This window comes from Dama dama, chromosome 14 (assembly GCF_033118175.1).
Source record: "Dama dama isolate Ldn47 chromosome 14, ASM3311817v1, whole genome shotgun sequence".
Taxonomy (NCBI): Eukaryota; Metazoa; Chordata; class Mammalia; order Artiodactyla; family Cervidae; genus Dama; species Dama dama.
The window spans coordinates 58,187,177-58,204,673 of record NC_083694.1 but is presented as its reverse complement, the minus strand read 5'-3'; the positions used below and the strand labels follow the sequence as shown (position 1 = coordinate 58,204,673).

General features: G+C 35.5%; 1 protein-coding gene across 8 annotated transcripts in view; it reads left to right on the top strand.

Moving 5' to 3' along the window:
- The window catches only part of ACBD6 (acyl-CoA binding domain containing 6), a 200,548-nt gene that overhangs the window by 6,958 nt on the left and 176,093 nt on the right, over positions 1-17,497 (top strand). For all 8 annotated transcript variants that reach the window (XR_009695841.1, XM_061160853.1, XM_061160849.1 and 5 more), the window contains 2 exons: positions 811-875; positions 3,517-3,613. Coding sequence is in view for 7 of the 8 variants with exons in the window: in XM_061160853.1 (XP_061016836.1) it covers positions 811-875; positions 3,517-3,613 (162 nt within the window). In the remaining variant the exon portion in view is untranslated. The remainder of the gene's footprint in view (positions 1-810; positions 876-3,516; positions 3,614-17,497) is intronic.

The following is a 17,497-nucleotide window of genomic DNA, read 5'->3' as shown; positions in this document are numbered from 1 at the left end:
AGAGTTTATTCTTATAGAAAGATGAGACTACACAAACCTCGCTAACACAAGGGAAATGTGAAAAGTGCCGTCACAGAGGGAGAAAGTGTTGTGAGAGTTCATCAGAAAGGGAGAGTACCAGTGGCAGGGCTAATCGAGGTGTGCAGTAAATTCTCACTTGTGTGAATTTCATTTATGCTTATTCATAATGCAAATAATCACTGTGTAGTTTAAGAAAAGATTATTGTGGAATAGATAGAATTTATAGAATTTGTTGTTGAGAACTTTGAAATTTTTTCATGGCTTTTAGCATCTAAATTTATACTGACTAGTTTCATAAACTTGAAAATAGTGTGTTTTATTCTGGAGTTTGAGAGAGAGAAAATGCTGATAGTGTTGAGAATCAGCATAAACAGACAATGATGAATTCTGATAAACTGTGCTTTAAAGCTTGTTTATTGCATATTTAAAAATTCTACATTATAAATGGTAGCACGATTACAAAATCTGTCATTTGTTATATATATATACACACATATATATATATAATTTGTTTAATTTAGGAATGTAACTGTTTATCATTCATTTTTTAAATGTGTTATACTGTTAGTTAACAGTTGTTTAATGCAATAAGCCAAAGCAGCCTCTATTTAAAGTTTATTTTTTTAGTTTGCTTTTGCAAAGAATGTTACATTTTATTATTTTATATAGTTGTACATATTTTCTAACCTATAGTTACAAAGTATACGTAATAGATTTAAAAATTAAAATTTTCTCAGTTCTTTGAAAAATAAGTTCTTGATTTTATCTCTGCCCACCCCCTTCATTTAGGTCAAAGTTGGAAATTGCAATACACCTAAACCAGGCTTCTTTGACTTTGAAGGAAAGCAAAAATGGTAAGAAATTCTTGGGATCGAATGTGGTTGTTGTAAAGGGTTTAGGTGTTTAGGAATTAGAAAAGTAGTGAGCAGATTAAAGAATTATTTTTATATTAATCTCTTTCTGCTGTAGGCGGTGCTAATGATAGGCAGTTGGGAGAGAGATTAAAAGAAGCCGATTTTAGATAAGTCTTCTAAAGGATTCTTAATGCTTTGATGTTGGTATATAAGTAGTTCACAACTGATATACATTCCTCACATGTGAATCACTTCTTAGAGCTGTTGCTTGAAATTCCTTCCTTATCATACAGCCCCTAATGGGTCACTGCTTCTCTCTGAAGGGATCTTGGAAGAAGGTCAGGAGGATGGGAAGGGAGAAGAGCAGGCAGATCCCCATATTTTACTCTTTTTTCCCCTCCCCAGTTTTTTCTCCTCATCTCAAATGCTCTTCTGTTCCTTGCCTACCATGGTAAAGAAGTACTTCTAATAACCTCTTGAGTAGAGGGAGAAAGAAAAATAGATACTGAGCCTACTTCTTTCCTGAATACATAGAAAGATTATGCCCTCCTAGAGTTTTTTTTTTTAAATTATAATTCAGAGATTACATCCTGTCATATGAGGCCTTATGTCCTCCTACCTTGTTTAAGTGAAAAGAGAGAAATCATATACAGTAGGGAAACTTACAGAAGAAAGGACTCTGGAGCATCTGCCTGAAATTAAAAGTAGAGAGGGAAGGGTTTGAAAAGAAAAGGTTAAATATGGTTGTAGAGAGAAGAAGCACTAAAACTGGATTCTCACCTTCTTTCTAGAGCAGTGCTCCTCAAAATGTGGTTCCCTGAACAAGTTGCCTGTCTGGGAACTGTTTGTCACCCAGCTGTGAGGAGATGTAGATCTTGAACCTAAAACGCAAATCAGGAACGTCATTAAGCACAATTATTTAGTTCAGCTGACTTCTTTTGTGTAGAACATTCTCAGTGAAGGAAGCTGTGCTTTGATTTTCTTTCTGGCTCAAGCTTCCTATGCTGATGATAACAAATAGTTCTCTGACTGGCATTTTATTACTGTTACAAGACTACCTGATGTATATTTTGTGAGTTTTTAAATTTATGAATTATAACTTCACCATTACTTTCTCCCCCGCGTTTTCCTATTTTTTTCACTGTTTTTAGTAGTTTTTAAAAGTTTAGACTTTACAATTATAATAATTCAGGCAAGAATCATCAATAGTTGCTGAAACCATTAGATGAAAAACAACTCGGGAACAATATTCACACAATCTGATCCAGAGTTTACTTATTAATTACAAAGAGAAAACCTGGAGATACTGCTTGTACTAAATCCTGACTCATCACTAATGATGGGACAGACTGCTGTCATGTGCCCCCTGATGTGATGAACTGTAAATGACATTTCACCTATATGTTGCGCTTGCAACACCTGATTCTAATCATGATTAACCATTTTTGGCAAGAAAACTCCTAGGTGAGGAAACAATTAGACAAATGCAAATTGAACGATATTTTATAAAACACCTGGTTCGAACTGTTAGAAAAAATATCAGTATCATGGAAGACAAAAAGACTAAACATACTTGAAACTCAGTGTTAGGTGTGAGTCTTGATTGGCTCCTCGTCTGGAAAAAGAAAACTATAAAGAACATTTTGGGGAAATCTAAATACGGTTCATATACATTTATTTAATAGTATTAAATAATGAGATTTCTTTACTTTGAATGTATATTTGGGGTAAAGTGTTAACGATGTATACAAGTAAATTTCAAGAGATTAAAAATAAATTTAGGAAACCTCAGAAAGATGTTATGTCCATGGTAAGAGCAGGAAGGTAATGGGAAAACTCTGAGACTGAGTTATCTTTTACAGTGGATCAGTGACTGTACCTCCCAGTTGGAGGTAGAAAGAATTGGCAGGGAAAAGCCAAGAAGGAGGCCTGGTCTAGCAGCTGGCAGAAAAGAAGAAAAGGAACGTGCAGAAGGGGGCTCAGGACTAAAATATTGCTCTTGGTTGTTGAACTGCAGGAAGCCCCTACCTTCTCATTCATTAGTACTCTTTTCTCTGTCTTCGCTGCCCCCTCAGTTTTGAAGTCCCTGCCCAAGGCTTCAGGATCTACTACCCACAGCTTAGAGATGAGATAACAGCAGGAGGGAAAGGTGTACTTCTCAAACCTTATAATAAGAAGTTTGAAGCATTTCCCACAGAATACTGTTTTATGTGATGAATAGTGAACATATTATTGAAATGCCATAAACACAGTTCATTCATTAGATGGGAACTACTCCCATTGTCTGTAGAGCATATGTTCTCAGCAGGGGTGAAATTTGGGTTTGAGGGAGTTTTAAAATCTTAGATATTACAATAGTTTATGTCTTCTTAAATGCAACAAATATGCCGTATATATTTTAAAATTTCACGGGAAGGGTGATTAGGGGGAAAAAGTATCTACAAGGGCTGCTTAGGTGGGCTGATAAGGTCTGTATTGCTATGGACCAATGTAAAGGCAAAAAGAGAAGGCTGTGCGTCTATGGCTATTACATCTTGTGACCATTAAAAACTTGTGCCTTTTTCTTAATAATAACAAGAAATATACTGTTTGTGTTTCTTACATCATTAATGATAGGCCATTTTGTTGTATATTGCTACAGGGAAGCATGGAAAGCGCTTGGTGATTCAAGCCCCAGCCAAGCAATGCAAGAATATATTGCTGTCGTTAAAAAATTAGATCCAAGTTGGAATCCTCAGGTAAGACTTAATGATTATAAATAACACTTTCCAAAAAAACACCATCTTTCTCTCAAATAAATGTTAAAACTAAGCTGTAGGCTTAAGTAACATCCTTTGAGTTTTATTTTCTCAAATAGAAAGATTATAAAGTTATTATAATATTTATCTATCTAAAAATACTGTTGCTTACATGTTAATATAGCCAGCTACTGATACTGAGAACTCTGAATTATGGAGAATTTTTAAAAGCATAATTGTAAATCATGTAAAAGTTCAGTTCATTTTAGAATTTGAAAGAGTGTAACTTGAGATCATATTATTATCTTGAGAAATGGTAGGATTCTCTTCTTTTTTTTTTTCTTTTTTGTGAGCACCTTCTTTCTATTCAAGTACAAAATGCTTATTGATAGGGATAAAATATGAATGACATACTTTCTGTTACTATGTAGTTTAAGGTACATTATAAGGCTTCCCTGATAGCTCAGCTGGCAAAGAATCTGCCTGCAATACGGGAGACCTGGGTTTAATCCCTGGGTTGGGAAGATCCCCTGGAGAAGGGAACAGCTACCCATCCAGTATTCTGGCCTGGAGAGTTCCATGGACTCTATAGGCCATGGGGTCTCAAAGAGTTGGACACAACGGAGTGACTTTCACTTTGACAAGGTATATTATAGAAGATAAAACATATGAAAAATAGAGTAATAGTATAAAACAATAATAAGGTGAGTGCTAAGTTATCCAGTGGAAGAAGAGATTACTTTGGACTTTGGGGGAACTTGTTTCATTGTTACATATTTATTACCAGTATGAAGGATGGAATCAGTGATGGAATCTTAAAATGTCAGAGTTATAAGGAACCTTAAAGATGTAAATGTTATGACATATAAAATATATATCTTAATTATGAGTACAAAGTGGGAAAGATAACCAACTTAGGATATCTCTAATGATATGACTGCTATAAAACATCGTTTGTATACAGATATATACCGTAAAGGTTGTGAAAGGACTTAAAAATCTGAAATTCATCCATGGCTGATTCATGTCAATGTATGACAAAAACCACTACAATATTGTAAAGTAATTAGCCTCCAACTAATAAAAATAGATGAAAAAAAATAAAAAAAAAAAAAGAGATCATTAGAATGCTTATGGAGTGGTTTAAGATATTTATGTATGTCTTTAAAACAGGGCTTTTTGTCTCCCAAAACTTTTTCAAAGATAAAGGGGATAATATAGTTCATAGAATCAAAGAGACAAATCCTAAACACTGAAAGAATTAAAACCAAATGTACCAAATGCCAGATTTAATGTAAATCATCTAACCCCCCCCTTAAAAGGCTGTTTCTTTTTAAATCAATAAGCAAAATTAATATTCTAAAAGGTTAAATTCAGTAAGGTGGGCCAAGATAGGTCATTTAAAAATAGTAAAAACAAATTAAAACAGAAAAAGGGAATTAAAATTGATCAAAATTAATATCAGATAATAGAGTTGGAAATAAAATTGATTAAGAATAATACAAAGTTTCAATAATAAAAAACAGCCAATATTCAATTAAATGGAACTGTGAAACAATAAACACTAAGAATATAAGAAATTTTCCATTACTGTATTTTCTTTCATCTTAGAAGAAAACAGAACCAAGCCCAATAAAAACTATTTTTCACTCTCAAAAAAAAAAATCTGAAATTCAGTGGTGAGAACGAGTGCCTCTCTGAACTGAACTCAGCCTGAATACAGATGGCACAGTATTTTAAAAAAACAAAAACAAGACTTGAATTTGCATGCCTTTTAAGTGAGTCCTTACTCTTCAGGTCCAGCTGCTGTGGTCTCAGTTCTTCCCTATTGACTTCTACTTGACTCTTTCTGATTGCCTGGCTTTATGTAGGCATTTGAGTTTATAACTTTTGATAAATGACAGAATTTATGGCTTCTTATCTTCAATGCCTTAATTACTAAGTAAAATTCCATTAACTATGACTATCACAAATGCTTGCACAGTCCATGTAGTTAAGGTAGTTCTTCCTTGTGGAAACCCAAATGGACATTAATGATGTTTTAAAAAATATCTATATCTTACCTGTTTAATTTATGAAACTTGAGTAAACTAAACAGAGCCAAAGATACATACTTTTCAAGTAAAAATGATTCTTTAATACATGATTCTAAAAATATGTTAACATCATAATCTAGTTGTAAAGAGAAATTTTATGTTTCATTTACATTTTAATTTTTAGTTTAAACACTCTGAGCTGGTACCTTTGACTCATAGCTTTTTTCCCCACATGATTTTGATTGATATGGGGCCGGACCCTAATCTCAATCTCAAGAGATTTGATATTTAGTTTGTTATGTTTTAGGTTAAAAGAATCATTTTCTTTTGCTATTTGCTTCTAAACATCATGAAATACTAACAGCTCTCATGCTGAATGTCTCCTTTGCATATATTGCCCTTTGAAATCTTCTTAAGAATTTTAAGACTTAGAAACTATTGTCTGCATTTTAAAAAAGGAAATTCAGGCACAGAGAGGCTTAGTAACTTGCCCAGATTAGCCAGCTAATAAATGATATTGCTGGGATTTGGACCTATGCCTGTATAAGTCCACATCCCCACTCTTAACCACTCTGCTCTCTGTTCCATAGCTGACATTATGTGTATTAGAAAAAAGCATGTGGGGAGGGAGTGATGGGGGGGTTGGATGAATTGGGAGGTTGGGATTGACATACAACACTACCTTTGTATGAAATAGATAATTTAGGGGAACCTGCTTTATTGCAAAGGGAACTCTGCTTGGTGCTCTGTGGTAAGCTCCATGGGAAGAAAATCCCCAAAAAGGGGGATATACGTACGGCTGATTCACTTTGCTGTACAGCAGAAACTGACATAGTAGCATAAAGCAACTATACTCCAGTTAAAAAAATAACAACAACCCTAAACCTGATGAGAGATCCTGTGCTAGAACCATCTTGCTAAACTTCTTATGTGGGCATTTGAGTTTATAACTTTTGATAAGTGACAGAATTTATGATTTCTTACCTTCAATACCTTATTCATCGCCTCCCATGTTGATCATGTTTTTTTGTGTGTGTCTATAGTGAGAACACTTGAAATCTACTCTCTAAGCAAATTTCATGCACAGAATATGTTGTTATTAGTTAGTGTGTTTATTGGTAACTAATAATAGTACATTATACTGTCTTGATATAACTTTTTTAAAGTTTTAAGAGTAGCACAAGGAACTCTTGGATGGCGTTTGTCTAGTTATGCCAGTTGTTTACACTTGTTTTTTCATTTTCTATCTACCTGTACATACATAAAAATAAGTTTTCTCTGAATTATTTTATTATTTTTGAACCATTTTAGAGGAGTTATAGACATCATGTCCCTTTACTGCTTAATACTTCAATACATTACTATACTGCAATTATAAAAATTGGTCATTGGTGGTTTTTTTTTGGTGTCAAGAGTACCTATAAGGCATGTGTGTGTGTGTGTGTGTGTGTATGTGTGTGTAGATATGTGTTAAGATAAAAATTATACATGTATATTTAAGGTATACAACATGATTTATGTGTATATACATAGTGAAATGATTACTATAGCTGAACTAACTAATATATCGTCTCTCATAGTCACCTTTTCTCTCTTTGTGTATGAGAAGAGCACCTGATATTTACCCTCTTAGCATATTTCCAATATTCAATACAGTATTATTAACTGTAGTCATTATGCCTGTAGTAGACTTATTCATCCTACAGAACTGCAACTTTGTACCCTTTGACCAGTATCTCCCCATTTTCCCTAGCCACTGGTAAACACCATTCTATTTTCTGTGTCTATGAATTTGATTTTTTCATTTTTTTAGATTCTACATATAAGTGAGATCATATGATATTTGTCTTTCTCTGTCTGGCTTATTTTACTTAGCATGGTGTCTTCCCAGTTCATCTGTATTGTCATAAATGGCAGGATTTTCTTTTTTCTCATTGCTAAATAATGTTGCATTGTTTGTGTGTATATACACACACAACACATCTTGTTTATACATTCATCCATACATGGACACTCAGGTCTTTCCATATATTGGCTATTGTGAATAATGCTCAATAAACAATGAGAGAGCAGATGTCTGAGGTTCTGATTTCATTTCCTTTAGATGTATACCCAGAGGTGAGATTGCTGGATCATATGGGAGTTCTATCTTTAATTTTTTGAAGAACCCATAATGTTTCCATCATGGCTATACCAATTTACATTCCTACTGACAAATAACAATGATTCTCTTTTCTCAAAATCAGGAATTTTAACATTCATTCAATATTATTTTCAAATTCATAGTCCATATTCCAGTTTATCATTTATCTAAAATGTCTTTCACAGTTATTTTTAAAAATTCTGATCAATCGTCCAATCCAGGTTCATGCATTGCATCTAGTTGCCATGTCTCTTTAGTCTCCTTTAATCTGAAGTGGTTTCTCAGCCTTTCCTTCTTGACTGTCATGTTTTTGAAGAGTATAGGCCAGTTAGTTTGTAGAGTGGCTCTCAATTTGGATTTGTCTGATGTTTCCTCGTAATTAGATTTGGATCATTACATTTTTGGCAGGAATACCACAGAATTGTGTTCTTCTCTATGCATTATACCGGAAGATACATGATGTCTGTTTGTCCCCAAATTGGTTATATTAACTTTAATCACTTGCTAAGGTGGTATCTGTCAGATTTTTCTACTGTAACATTTCTCCCTGCCCCCTTTGAAATTAATGAGTAATTTGTGGGGTGATACTCTGAGACTGTGTAAATATCCTTTTCCTAATCAGATTTCACCCACTAGTTTTAATATCCATTAATGGTATTCTAACTCCATCATTCCTTCTGCATTTATCATTTGGCATTCCACTGTGAGGATGGGATTTCCCTTCTCCCCTATTTATTTATTTACTCATTTCCAAAAACTGTGAAAGGATTCTACCCTACTTGCAAGCTAATAAGACACCCTATTACTATTTGTTAGATACTGGCAGAGGTACAAGAGTCCTGGGTCTGAGCCAAAGGACTTTATTATTCATGGCATGGCAAACAACATGAGCTTCATTGGATTTGCGTCACATTCTTGTGTCCCCTAAGTCCCACAGGGATGACACAGGTGGGCCTAGATGGATTCCTGCATACGCAGTGTGTTGTGCCATAGGGAAGGAGCACTAAGCTTTGGGGATTCATCACTTTCATAGCAGGTAGAAGCAAGCCTGCTGTTTTTCAGGGGTGTGGAAGAAATTACCTCATCCCTGATGGTGGCTTACTGTACACACGACACTGAGAAAAGGCCAAGATAGAAGCAATCAGAGCCGGGCGTACTAAACATGAATGTGCAGGGGTGCTCAGGGCCCCTGATTGATTGCCTCACCCATTATAGTCAAGGATATACTCATAGATTTTTGAATGTGCAGGGGTGCTCAGGGCCCCTGATTGATTGCCTCACCCATTATAGTCAAGGATATACTCATAGATTTGTGTTTTACTCAATAGTAATATCATTTACCATCATTGTTGGCCACTGAAAGCCATTCACGATGGCTCCCATGTTCTTTTGATATGTCCCCATCATTCTTTGAACACTTTTCTTTCTGGCATGTTTCAGGCTGTATCAGTCTCCTAGGGTTGCCATAGCAAAGTACCACAAACTAGTAGTTTGTAGTTTAAAACAGCAGAAATTCTCTCACAGTATAGGAGGCCTGAAATTATGATGTTAGCAGAGCCATGCTCTCTTTGAAAGCTTCAGGGAAGAGTCCTTCCTTGCCTCTCAGTACTTCTGGTGGTCTCAGAGAGTCCCTAGTTTGTGACAGGATAGCTCCAGTTTCTATCTCTGCTCACATGGCCTTTCCCCACCCTGTGTCTCTATCCAGACTGCCCTTACTTTCTCTTATATAAACAACCTGTCATTGGATTTAGGGCTCGCCTTAAACCTCATCTTAACTTTTCCCCCTAGCTTTATTGAGATGTAATTGACATATAACATTTTATAAATTTAATGTACACACACACATGTTGATTTGACACATATGTGTTGCAAAATCAGTACCACCATAGCTAACACCTCTACCATGTCACATAATTAATGTTTATATTTTGTGGTGAGAACATTGAAGATTACTCCTTTAGTAACTTTCAAGTATGTAATACAGTGTTATTAACTATAATCACCATGCTGTACATTAGATCCCCAGAACTTATTCATCTTACAACTTGAAGTTTGTACCTTTGACCAACATTTTCCCCATTCTCAACCCCACCTCCCAGGCCCTTGGTAAAAACCATTCTACTCTTTGTTTCTGTGAGTTTGGCTTTTTTAGGTTTCACATGTAAGTGATGTTATGTAGTATTTGTCTTTCTCTGACTTTTTTCACTTAGAATAGTACCTTCAAGGTCCATTCATTTTGTTGCAAATGGCAAGATTTCCTTTTTTCTCGTGGCTGAATTATATATATATGTGTCATATTTTCTTTATTAATTCATTTGTTGATAAATTAATCTGTTTCTGTATCTTTTTTCTGTTTCTGTATGTTGGCTATTATAAATAATGCTGCAGTGAATATGGGAGGAAAGATACTTCTTCAGGATCCAGTTTTCCTTTCCTTTGGACATAAACACAGACATGAGATGCTGGATCATATATATGGTACCTCTGTTTTTAGTTTTTGAGAAACCTCCATACTGTTTTCCATAGTGGTTGTACCAATTTACATTTCTACCAGCAGTGCACAGGGCTTTTTCTTTTCCTTCCACCCCATTGCCAGAACTTATCTCTTGTCTTTTGATGATAGCCATTCTCACAGGTGTGATGATTAGTGGTGCCAAGCACCTTTTCATGTACTTGTTGGCTATTTGAACATCTTCTTTAGAAAAATGTTTGTTCATTTTTTAATTGGATTTTTTAAATTTTTTTTTTTTGCTATTGAGTTATATGAGTTCTTTATATGTTTTGGATATTATCCCTTTATTAGAAATGTGATTTACAAATATTTTCTCCTGTTCAGTAAGTTAACTTTTCATTTTGTTGATGGTTTCCATTGCTGTTTGGAAGTTTTTAGTTTGATGTAGTTCCACTTACTAATTTTTACTTTTGTTGCTTTTGCTTTTCATGTCAAATCCAAAAGATCGTTGCCAAAACCATTGTCAAGGAGCTTTCCCCCTATTTTTCTTCCAGGACCTTAATGAATTTTTTTATGCTTAAGTTCTTAGTCCATTCCAGGTTAATATTTGTAGGTAGTATAAGATAGGTGTCCAGTTTCATTCTCCTGCCTGTGCTTGTCCAGTTTTCCCAACACCATTTACTGAAGAGACTTTCCTTTCCATTGAGTATTCTGTGCTCCCTTGTCAAATATTAGGTGACTGTATGCCTCATCTTAACCTGATAACATCTGCGAAGACCTTGTTTCTAAGTAAGGTCTCATTCTCAGATACCTGGGGTTAGACTTGGATGTGTCTTTGCGGGGGAGGGGATACAATTCAACTCATTACACAGGTTCATCTTCTGCTTTCTCTGTCCTCACCCTAGAATTGGCTTTTTCCCTTTGGTTCCTTTTAGTAGAGAATGGTATTTAGAAAGCAAAGTCTTGGTGTTGGGTATGTTCATTTCTGCTGGGGCGTCATCGCTTCTATGACCTTTCAGCAGACATACCCGAATAATACGTGTGTTCAAATGCACATATATATTAATATACATTCATACTTACATCTGTGTGTACACGCATACATATGTATGTGTTCAGGTATGAATGTGCACACAGATTCATTGTAGGCACAGACGTGTGTGTATATATATATATACACACCTACTTAACCCTCTCTAACATACATATCCTATATGTTTTTTTGTATTTATTTACTTATATATTTAAAAACCACAAGTTCATATTGGTACCTCTGATTCCAACCCTGCACTATATCATACATTATAGTCTTCCCTCTTTCTGTATTTGTAACTCCTTTCTATGTCTGAACCATGACTCCTAATATTCTCATTATATTTACTCATTTGCTTGAGCTAGAATACACAGGAAGCCATTTTAGAATTGCTAACCTACACTCCTGTGAAAAGCAAGTTTACTAACTGAAGTTTACTACTTGTTTACAGGTTGTTTATGTTTTTTACTTTTTAAAGTAAAATTTATATAAAGTGAGATGCTCAAACTTTTAAGTGTATAATTTGATGTTTTAACAAATATTCAAGGTAGTTTTGTAAAAACTTGGATAAAATTGGAAAATATTTGCATCTCAGTCACTTTGTTTTTTTCTGACTGCTTCCTAATTGACTGATCATTTGGAAGATTAAGATTCTTTTTAATGTGAATGCCCTGGCTTTCTTGGTGGCTCAGTGGTAAAGATGCCTGGGTTGAGAAGATCCCCTGGAAAAGGAAATGGCAACCTCCTCCAGCATTCTTGCCTACAAAAGCCCTTGGACAGAGGAACCTGGCGGGCTACAGTCGATGGGATCACAAAAGACTCCCAACACAATTTAGCAACTAAACAACAAACCTGACCCATGAAGTAACTGTTCTGAAGTGGCTGTCTTGCTTTTAAAGAGATAACATGGACACAAAGATGTGGTTTTATAACCTGATAAATATATTAACAGTTCTCGAAGAGGATATTTTCCAAATTAAATAATTATATGTTTTTCTGTAATTTCTAACTAATAATTGATATTTTTCCATAGCTTTTTTGAGAAGATTCTTATTCTAATGTGCACAGTGTGATGAGTAGCATTTCTTTTGAGTCCTGTATAAAGGCTTTTTGAGTACAAATAGCAAGATGATTTGAGTTTATTTGGTCTCTGTTGATCCTACAAGTTAAGGCCAAAAAGAAAAAAATACATTAATGATCTCTCTGTAGATCTAACTTATTAAAAGACCAATCTCCTGTATTTTGCATATGTAACTAAAATTTTACTCTAATCTGTTGCAGATTACTGTTTCATATTGAACCATTTATAAAAGGACTTTTGTCCTGTTTTGTACGTCTGTTAAGGTGTTATTGATAGTATCCATTCATTCAACTCATTTACGGTGTGCATGTTATAGCTCTCAGTGCTGGAGGTGACAGTGAAGAAAAGAGACCCATCCCTGCTCTTAGAGAGCTTACAGTTTGGCAAGCATAAGTGATAGAATAAATATAGTGTATGAGAAGGTGATTAACACTATGGAGAGAAAGCAGGGGAAGGAGAGTAGGGTGTACAGGAGGTGGGTTACAATTTTAAATGAGCTGATCAAGAAAGGCTCACTGAAGAGATGACTGTGAGCAGAGACGTGAAAGAGTGAGCCAAGCAGGCATCTAGGGAAGAGCGTTCTATGTGGAGCGACAGCCAGCGCAGATCCCTAAGGCGGCATCATGCCTGGTGTGCTCTGGAAAGCGTTAGGAGGACTGAATGGGTGTATGGGAATGGGGTGCAGGGCAGAGAAATAGGGGATTAGGCAGCGTGGGGCACATGGGACAGTCTACTGTAAGGGTTAGGGCTTTTACTCTAATGATAAGGGAAATACACTTAGAATATAAACTTGTAAAAAGATATGGGTATTCTTTTATATTGTCCAGTAAATAATATTTTAATGAAAGTAATACAGGCATATGGAAATAAAAATTTAAACAGTATGAAAGGGTATTAAAATCAAACTTTATATAAAGTTCCTTGTCCCACACACAATATACTCCTTCTGTCATTTCCTAGTAGACCTAGCCACTTGTGACTGTTTCTGTAATTCTGCATTGTCCTCCAAAGCACTAAATTCTAAGTTTCTTCTTTTAAAAAAGTGTTCTTTGTAACTTGAATGTTTATTTGTCTGACAGACAGATGCAAGTTTATCTGGATAGTTCCTGCAGTTTCATTCCTCTTTGCCCATGTACCTGTCTTTCTTCACACCTAGTAAAGCTTCTTGTGACCACCAGAGGGAGCAAAAGTTCCTGATAAACAAGGCAATTTTGTTCTCAGGAATTTCTAGGGCTGTGTGTTTCAGTAGTGTTAAAATTTTGGTCTTGCTTTTTTTAGAGAAACTCCTTAGAAACTTTCATGATTACTCGGGATGATATTACTAGTTACTTTATTTTTGTTCACCATAACTTGTCTGATGACTCTTAAGTTAGCATTCATTGCATTATATTTGTGTATTGCTTATGAAGATAAGTAATATAGATAAAAGAACTGAGACTCTTTTGTTCTAAGCTGTCTAGTAGCCATCTAGGATTTTGCAAAATGGCTACTATTCATCTGTGGTTTTTACAGCATCATTGACTTATCTTTTACCTATAAAAATTCATTGAATATCAGAAAAGATAATGGAACTTGAAGAAACAACGGAGGAGCCAGAACAGGGTCCTGTCCTAATAGTCCTCTTTCTGTGCCTGGAAGAGGGCGTGACACCCTACTCCACCATTCTTGCCTGGAGAAATCCCATGGACAGAGGAGCCTGGTGGGCTATAGTCCATGGGGTTGCGAAGAGTCAGACACATCTGAGCGACTAAGCACTGCACAATAGTGCCAAAGAGATTGAAATATGCATACTTGAGGAAAATTTTTAACTAAGATTTGAATGTGAGGGACTTCCGGCAGTCTGGTAGATAAGACACTGTGCTCTACTGCGGGGCACAGGTTTAGTCCCTGGTTGGGGAACTAAGATCCCATGTGCTTCAAACTAGCCTAAATAAATAAATAAATAGAATGTGGTAAAAGCCACTTTTAAGTTGATAGGAATATCATAAAGCATAAAGTCTGCATGATTAAATATTGTTTTGCCCAAGACTATATTGCTGTTTCTCCCTACTATTCTTACAGTTTTAACTGTAGGCTGTATTGATTCTAAATCCATTTTTTAGCCCTGAACTTTTCTGTGATCCTGATCAGGGTTCAGGGTTTTTAGAGCAGGATCATAAAAACTATTTTTTAAAAAGTGAATAGCCTGCAGAGTCCATGCCATTAACATAAATGAATGAAGTGGGTTGGAATTTATACACAGTCATGAGAATTATAGTTTACAGGGGGTGAAAGGGAAGTTGCTCAGTTGTGTCCGACTCTTTGCGACCCCATGAAGCCTACCAGGCTTCTCCATCCATGGGATTTTCTAGGCAAGAGTACCAGAGTGGGTTGCCATTTCCTTCTCCAGGGGATCTTCCTGACCCAGGGATCGAACCCAGGTTTCCCACATTGTGGGCAGACATTTTACCCTCTGAGCCACCTGGGAAGCCCTGACGGGGGAGTGCATGCCTATATATACTAGGGAAATGGACCTTTGCTCCAGCCGGTTATTGCTATGAGGGCCAGTAGTGCCAGACCATATATAAAATCTTTGCGTTAGTGTGATATCTCTTGATTTTTGAATGAAGCTTTAAAAGAGAAATTAAAGTTGGCTAGGCAGTTGCACTACAGTGTGAGCCAAATTAAAAATACATCTGCAGGTGCAGTCAGTCTTAAGGGTTCTACCTTCTGATTTTGTTTTAGGTTCATGTGTCAGGATACTTGCTGAGTATTTCTATTTTATTGTTGCAGGGGCATGTCTACATGTTATTCCTATTTTAAATTTGATCCCACTCAACTCTGTCCTCTATAACTGCTTCTAAAATGGCTCATTTAAAATACATATCTGACCATGTTTTCCCAGTTTAAAAGTGATTCCCTTTTACTCGTAGGCTAAATTAGTATGACATACAAATCCCACCACAATCTGATTCGTATTTACACTTCAATCCCACCTCCCACCCTTCCTCAACCTTTATTTTAAATTCCAGTACTATCAGACTTAAAATATTGTTTCAGCAACCTGACTGTGCACCAGAATCCCTTGCAGGGAGCTTTAAAAATAGAGATGCATAATCTTTACTCCAGATTTACCTAAAATTTACTGCTAGGATCCTGACCTCTCTGTTTGTTTGTTTTAGTTCAGCAGTCTGGGATTGTCAGTATCTACTGCCCTACATCTTGCTGTTTTACATCTTCTGATTTTAGTTCAAGTTTTTTTTTTCTTTTTCTTTTTCTCTATTTGGAGAGCTCTCTCTGTTTACTGTATTAATTTATGCTCGTCCTTTAAGACTAGGTTCAGGGTATTTTCACCTCTAGGAATCTTTTCCCTATTCCTTGAACCATACAGAGGTAGACAAAGTGATGGCTCTCTGTACTCCTCTGCTTTCATGTTCTTACCATCGAATTGAAATTATGTTTCTCTTCTTCCATACTTTTTCAGAATTAAGATTATGTCTTAGTAATGTTTATAATTCCCTGTACCAGCACAGTGTGTGAAACAGAAGACGACCAGTAACTGCTGGATTGGACTGGTTTGGCAGTTGTTTCGTATGTGGTACAGGGGAGGGGCTGAAGAAGAGTTTAGGCCCATATAGCTAAAGTTTGCATAGATTACTTGTGTGTGCTATACCTGCTGTGTTATTTCGGCTGTGTATCGCTTTCCCAATTATTATAGTACCAAGTTAGTGGAAAATCAGGTTAAGACCCTGTGTAAATTGAATTCTGAATTCAGTGTCTTTATTCCTTTTTTATATGTGTTGTGTCTGTGTTTTCTTAGATTTGCTTTGTCCAGACTAATTTGGGTGAGATCAGTTGGGTTAAATACTGTGTTCTTTATGCAAGAACATGAAAGTTAATGCCATATTTAACTGCAAATTGAGATTTGGGTGATCAGAAGGGGAGCAGAGACTTTAAAAGAAGTTGAAGAACATTTGACACAGACATTTCTCTAGAATAAATATGAGTTTTTAAAAAAGTGTAGAAGAATTTTGCTTCAGTAACAAAGAAAAATCCATTGGCTGGATTAAATTGTGATTTAGGTACACTGAATTGTTTTTTAGATCAGTGGACTGCAGAGGGCAGTGTTCTACAGCTTAAAGTGACTGATTTTCTGTGATGATACATTTTCCTGTATTATGCTTACTTTGTGTTTTTGTTTCTCTTATAGACACAAATTACAACTGCAAGGTTAGAAATTAATTTCTAGCTGTATTTAATAAATCAAAATATTTTTTAACGAAAGAATAAAATAGTTTAAATAAAGGACATATTTTATAATCTAAAAATGTTGATGCCTTGGAATAATGAGAACTAACAATGGAAAAAGATTTTGTTGTCCTGTTCAATTCATATAAATGAAAAAAAAAATAAGCAACATAAATTTTGGTAATTAAATTTATTAGACAATTTGGAGAAATTAGTATCCTGTGTAACTAAAATTTTCTTTCACTAAAGAATGCTCAAGACTTTATTTGTGCAGTAGAATAGGATATATTTCTTTGTAAGTAAAGCAGTTACACATTTGAGTAGACTAACTGGATTATGATACTAAAGTCATAGCATGCATGCTTACTCAGTTGTGTTTGACTCTTTGCAGTCCTATGGACTTTGGCCCACCAGACTCCTCTGACCATGGGATTCTCCAGGCAAGAGTACTGGAGTGGGTGGCCATGCCCTCTTCCAGGGGATCTTTCCCACCCAGTGACCAAACCCGTGTCTCCAGCATCTCCTGCATTGTTAGGCAGATTCTTAACCACTGTGACACCTGGAAAGCCCATTAGAGCCATAGGCAGAAGAAATAATCCAAGAGTAGGACTTATTGAATGAATTGTTATTTCAGGTTTACTTTGATAAAAAAACAACTTAAATATATTAATTCAGAGTTAGTAATTGAAACTGCATTTTGTCTAGTTTCAAAATTACAAGGAGATAATTTTTTCCTACTGAAAAACCATTTGTTCTAATAGTAGAATTCTATTATAATATGTTTTGTTATTGGGAACAAAGGTTGAATATATTGATATTTGGGTCAAATTTGTTAGCCTCCATGAAATGCTAATTTCTGATACAGAAAAAGCATGTTGTATTAGTAAAAAATAAAATGGTTTACCTTACTGA